General features: G+C 48.9%; 1 protein-coding gene across 1 annotated transcript in view; it reads right to left on the minus strand.

Moving 5' to 3' along the window:
* Positions 1-4159: 4159 nt before the first annotated feature.
* Positions 4160-5917, minus strand: part of TXNL1 (thioredoxin-like 1) — an 8791-nt gene continuing 7033 nt past the window's right edge. The window contains exon 7 of the mRNA XM_010186411.1: positions 4160-4324. Coding sequence (XP_010184713.1) covers positions 4295-4324 — 30 coding nt within the window. The 3' untranslated portion in view covers positions 4160-4294. The remainder of the gene's footprint in view (positions 4325-5917) is intronic.

Genomic DNA, 5917 nt, shown 5'->3' on the forward strand with positions numbered 1-5917 from the left:
AGTGGGCTTAAGCGGGAGATTCTTGCAAAAAAAATGAAAATCGCAGCTGAAAGGTTATTCCTTTAAATGAAAGACCCACCAAAAAGGGGTATTTTCCTGTATTTTTCTTTTCCTTTGGCTTTTTCAAACCAACAGCCTTTAAAGACATATTTAGCTATAAGCATTTTCCCCTCTAAAGGAAAACTTTAGGTACTTAGGGATATGGTACTTAGGGATATGGTTTAAGGTACTTAGGGATATGGTTTAGGGGGTAGACAGGAGCAGTTGGACGTGATGATCTCGGAGGTCTTTTCCAACCGAGCCATTCTGTGATTCTGTGAAACAGCGCTCAGAGCCAAGGCACCCCCAGAGCCAAAAGCGATGGGGGGATCACCACCTCTAGCATCGTCCCCATGCATCGCACAGCCATGCTCCACACTTTAAACCCCTCAGAGTGCATTGTCTGCGCCGAGTTCTGCCAGTTTAGTCCTAAATAGCACCAGTTCCTGACTGAGGGGCGTTTTGTGGCACTAGCTGGGTACACGCTGGCCTTTGTATGGGTACCTGCACACACCCACGGTGCTCACATCCATTGCAAATAACACCTTTAAGTTAATAACACCCTAATTAAACAATGATCAGGTCTCATTGAGCACCCCAGTGTCACTGGGGAGCATCTGTTGGGTAACGGGGGCGACGGCCGCTGCCTCCCACCCGCGTTTGCACCTACGCAGGGCACGTCTTTATCAGGGAAAAAATCATTTTGGCAAATATCTGGCGACCACTAATTTCAGATTCTGGCGTAAGAACACAAGGTTAATATTTCCAGTGAGGTGAGCAGCAGGGAAGATCTCTCTGGCACACCGACTCGTTCCGGTGCAGTCAAGGGGGGCAGCAGAGCCGTCGCTCCCGAGGTTTGCGGTCACCGCCACACGCAGTCACTTTGTGGGATGGGCTTGGGGCTGGGCTTTTTTTTTTGTTAAAGCGCTCACATCTGGCTACGGGAGGCGGTGGGGAGAGGAAACGACAAACTAGTGCAGAACGTAGTGCGAGAGATGAATTGCACAGCAAATTTCACACCCGCAACGCTTTCGGAAAGCACAAGATTCAGACTGTGCCTTTTAAGTTAATATAATTAATTGAACTTTAATTAACAGCCTAAACCGTTGCAGCTCAACTGTTCCAGCCAAATGCAGAGGACAGGGACTCCAACCCCAGCCCACCCAGACACCCCACAGCCTCCAGCCCTGGTCTCGGGCGGAAGCCCCGCACAGGGCACATTTTCCCATCTGAGAACCAAGTGCTGATTTTGAGTATTTCGAACCTTTCCTGTTCAATCAGCCTGCATAAACTACTTATTACTGCCTGCCATAACTCACACGAAGGGTTTTTTATTGTACACGCAAAGGGAGCATCCGTGAGGAGCCAGGCAAACCCCGTACCCCCCATCTCCCTGCTCCCAGAGCCATCACTCTCCAGTCCCAACATTTCCAGTGCCAAACACAGACACATGGCGATCTGGGAAGGCAGTGATGGCTTTGGGGTCCCCAGTTGCTGCCCCTGCCACAGCTGGGGGGCTGCTCCTTTAAATCGCACTGAAATTACCTGTCTGTAAGTGTGCTTTTTCTCGCTTTTCCTGCTGTTCTGGCTTGCACCCTCGTGTAACTTGTGACCGGTGTGCTTTTCCCTTTTTTCCTGCCATTTGGTGGTACCAGGTACCCAGCAGGAGGGATTCTGGGAGCCCAGCATCCCCCAGAGCCCCCCTGGCCCAGAAAACCCCGAGAGCCGCCCGCTCGTCCCAGCCCAGCGCCCCCGGTTCCTCTTCCCCCCATCCCCGGGGCCGCCGGGGCCGCGCTCCGCCGGGCCGGTGGCGCCACCTGGTGGACACGGACGAGATCACAGGCGGGGCGGCAGGCAGCGGCCAGGCACAGCATCGCGACAGAGCAGAGGTCGCCAGAGGGGTCCCCAGCAGCTGAAAAGCAAAGCCAAGCCCCTGGTTTGGGGATAAATTGAAGGATTTCGGTGTTTCTAGCGCCTGGTCGGTTGCTATGGTGGAATCATTGGGTGGGGAGGGACCTTTAAAGGTCACCAAGTCCATTCCCCTGTCATGGGGAGGAACATCTTCAATCACAGTCATTAAGGTTGGAAAAGACCCCCAAGATCATCAAGTCCAGCCCTCAACCCAGCACCCCCATGGCCACCACACCATGTCCCAAAAACCAGCCCGGCCTCGAACACTTGCAGGGACAAAGCATCGGCCACCTCCTTGGGATTGTGTCAGGGACACTCCACATTTCAATGAAGGAAAACAACAAGAAAACTTTCCAAATCCTGCCAATATTCAAGTACAATTAAGTAGGAGTTGCTTTGGCATGAGTCCCAATTAAAATAATAATAATAACTAAAGAAACAACTGAAGTGTGATTATCAAAAGTTAATCAAGAAGCAGGAGCACAGTCAGTGCCAGCCAACACACCTTTGTAAAAACACACAGCCTCACCACACAAACTAATTCATGGACACATTATTTTAGCAGGATTCGATACTCAGGTGATTTAGGTATTTATTTCTTCTGTCCTGCTCAGCTTTCTGGGTTTAGCATCAGCAAAACATGGTACAGACCTTTAAAAACCGGTCCAGCCGCAGGTGCTGCTCACCAGGCAGAGGTGACATTTGGAGAGGATGTGTCACACCAGGTCTCCTGTCCTAGGGGACACTGCAAGCACCTTGGGCTAACCGAGGTGACAGGAGTCCCTAGCGTAGTGTTTTGAAGGAATGGGGCTGATTAAAGATGCACCTCCTGGCCCACAGGCACTTCCTCCGGCCTTAGCTTCTGCCCATTACCAGTTCTTACACTTCCCCCAGTGATTTAAGTCAAATGATATCTAGAGGTTCATGTAATACCTCAAACTTAACAGAAATAAAACCATCGAGGACTCCAAACATGAAAATAAACAACTTCAGTGCTGCATGTGCAGCCTTTAGACCAAGCCCAGCAGCTCCCTGCTAATACATGCTCATTAATCTCAATATTCCAGTAAAATACAGGATGGAGACAACCCAGCAAAGTGAAGTCCTCTTCCTGGGGGCTGGCGAACTCGTGGCGAGAAGGGAAGGTCCCAGTTGAAGCTGTGCCCAGGCTGAACCGGGACGTTTGCTGTGCAATACCCACAGATCAAACACTCACCTGCAGGACCCATGTGCACGTCCTGTAAGGAAATGCTGCTTCAGAGACAAAATTGCACCAAAACTTTGGGGTTTTAGCTCCTGGTGCAGAATTCTACCCCGTGTTCCATGAAGAACCAGAAACAAGAACGGTTATTGCTATTGCCCTCCGTTATAGTCAATTATTTCTGTTCTATATACAGTGTTACTGAAGCAAAATCATGACGGGTGACAAAAACCAGGTCACCATCGCAGGCAGGAACACAGGTAAAGGGGTATCCTGGGTACGCAGGGAAATGGGGGACAGAAGAAGTGCCTCCCCAAGGAGGTTTTGCTACACAACCCCTGTTTTGTGTTTGGAGAACGTATCTACACCACTTGCCGTGTATTAGCACAGAAATCTGCCGAGCTGGAGGCAGGAACGCCAGTCAGGACAGGACTTAAGCCTTGGTAAGTGGAAATGGAACGAATCTAACTTTACAAAGAAATTAATTACGACAACTGAAGCGCTCAGCAAGTTTTAGTGGGAATTCAGGCGGTGTTACACATACACGGTGCTGATCAACGCCTGATTTATTAAAATTACCCGGGGCACGCTTCCAAGAAAACTTACCAGAGGAGTACAGGAATCCCAATTCAGACGTGAAGTTAATATTCGCAATAAACATTTCCTTATCGAGATCCAGAGAGAGGAAAAACACCCAGTAAAGGAAACGAAGCGGTTTTGGCCAGGTGGGGTGCACAAGCACCTAAAGCCCCGTAACTTCCCGGCTCACTGGAGTCTGAGTGAGAAACAGGGTCAGTAATTCCTAATAATATTTTAAAAACACTTACTTTCAAAAGATGCAAGAATACAAGCTACAGAGAAGTGGAGTTTTGAACCTGAAACGGGACCCAGGAAGAGCCACGCTGACCAGAATAACAGAGTTAAACTTGGCAAAAGTAAGGGCTTTTATTTACAAATACAGGTAGGAGGATTACAACAGAAACACACGGGGGAAACTCCGTCTGAACAAAAGCTATGATTTATTGGTAATGGCATTAAATGGAACAGATCGACAGTCTCTGGTTACGGTCAAGCAATTATCCAGGAGTTGTAGAGAGGAAGTGTTGATCTCCGACTGCGGTAAGGCCTTCCAGTGCGTCCCTCCTAGTGGCTCTCTCCTTTCTTGCCAACTACCTGGTAGGAGAAAACAGAAATAACATTGGACCATGAAAGCCCCGCCAAGTGGGTTTTTTAAAGCGAGCTTTAAAATAAACAAGTGCACCCCAGTTTTTGGCTACGGTTTTAGGCATGCATTGCTGCGGCACTTGCAGGAGCTGTGGTTCCCTCAAGGGCTAAGAGGGATGCAAGACAAAAAAAACCTCATCTTTAGTATCCACGCAGACAGCAAAGCTCATCTGGAGAAGTTAGACAGTAACTGCAAGAGAACAGACCACACGTGGTGTTACAGAACAAGCAGCCTTCGTACACTGCATTAAACCACTACGGTGGGAAGAGAACCCCTGCACGCCCAAGCACCAGTGTGTTTGTGCACCTCACTGGACATTGACCTCCTAAAGCAGTTCAAGTCCATACAGAAGTCTGGCAGTCACCTGGTTTTGGGTTCCTCCTTGTGCAAACATCCCTCTCCTCACCACATCCCCTCCCAGTCCTCACAGCTCCCTGCAGAGGGGTGTGCAGGCCCCTGCTCAGGAGGGTGCTGAGAACAGAGTAAAACCTCTCGTATTCTAACACAGGTCTTGAGTAGGGACCACCTCTGCAGTTGAGTGAGGGGGAAACTAAGTAAGACCCAAAACCCCCACAGCCCTGCCCCAGGGATCTCTCACGGACAAGGATTATTCCCAGTCCTTCCCCTTTTTAAATTACTGTCAAAGTTTAAGAGGGAGGATTTTTCCACAACCCTACTTGCTTTTGGTCAGCTGAGTTATCACCATCACCAAAGTAACTGAGGTCTCCTGAAGAAAAGCACTTTTAAAGACCACTGTCACCTCCAAGGAGCCCTTCACCAAGCTGTAAATTCAACCTAAGGGTTACGGGCAGGAAAATGCCCATCTGACAGCGTGAGGAAAAAAGTCAGACGCCCAGTCACTTGCATTAAGATCCAATTAATCAAGTTATCCAAAAACAGTTAAACTTGCCAAGAAGCAGCATTTATTCTTTGTGCCTTTCCAAAGCACCAAACTGTGCTCACACACAGATTAAGCAAGAAGAAAAAGAAGAAAATTTAAAGAGGAAAAAAGAAGAAAACCGCCGTTAAAAGATTAAAGATTAGGGGTTAAGTGCGGAGCACCACTGAAAACCATTGCTGTACCAGTCTGAGGTGGAAATGGACAAGTGGCCCATGTGTATGATCTGTAAAATCAATCAATCAATCACACCAGTGTGGGTATTTCCTTGTTGTCACAGGTCAAAGAAACCCATTTGCTGAGCACCCCACTCCACCTTCCCCAGAGGAACCGGGCTCCTTCAACCAAGCCATTCCCATCACCCTTTTCTCAGCAGTATATCCATTTTCCTTGCCTTCACGGAAACAACTGCCACCTACCGCATGCTGTGGTGGGGGTTACAGCCCGGAAAAGGCAAGTAAAAGCAAGTCAAATTAGTAGGATGCTGCTGGAAAACCCTGATCGGGCCACAGGGTGCACACACTCGCCCAAGCTGCACCTCAAAAAGCTTTACAAAATCCACTACAGGCTGAAAAATTAGTTGCAGAAAATCTGTGAAAGTGCTGTAGGGCATGGCTTTAAAGGTCAGGGAAGGAGTGGGACC

Source organism: Mesitornis unicolor, unplaced genomic scaffold, assembly GCF_000695765.1.
Source record: "Mesitornis unicolor isolate BGI_N332 unplaced genomic scaffold, ASM69576v1 scaffold15356, whole genome shotgun sequence".
NCBI lineage: Eukaryota > Metazoa > Chordata > Aves > Mesitornithiformes > Mesitornithidae > Mesitornis > Mesitornis unicolor.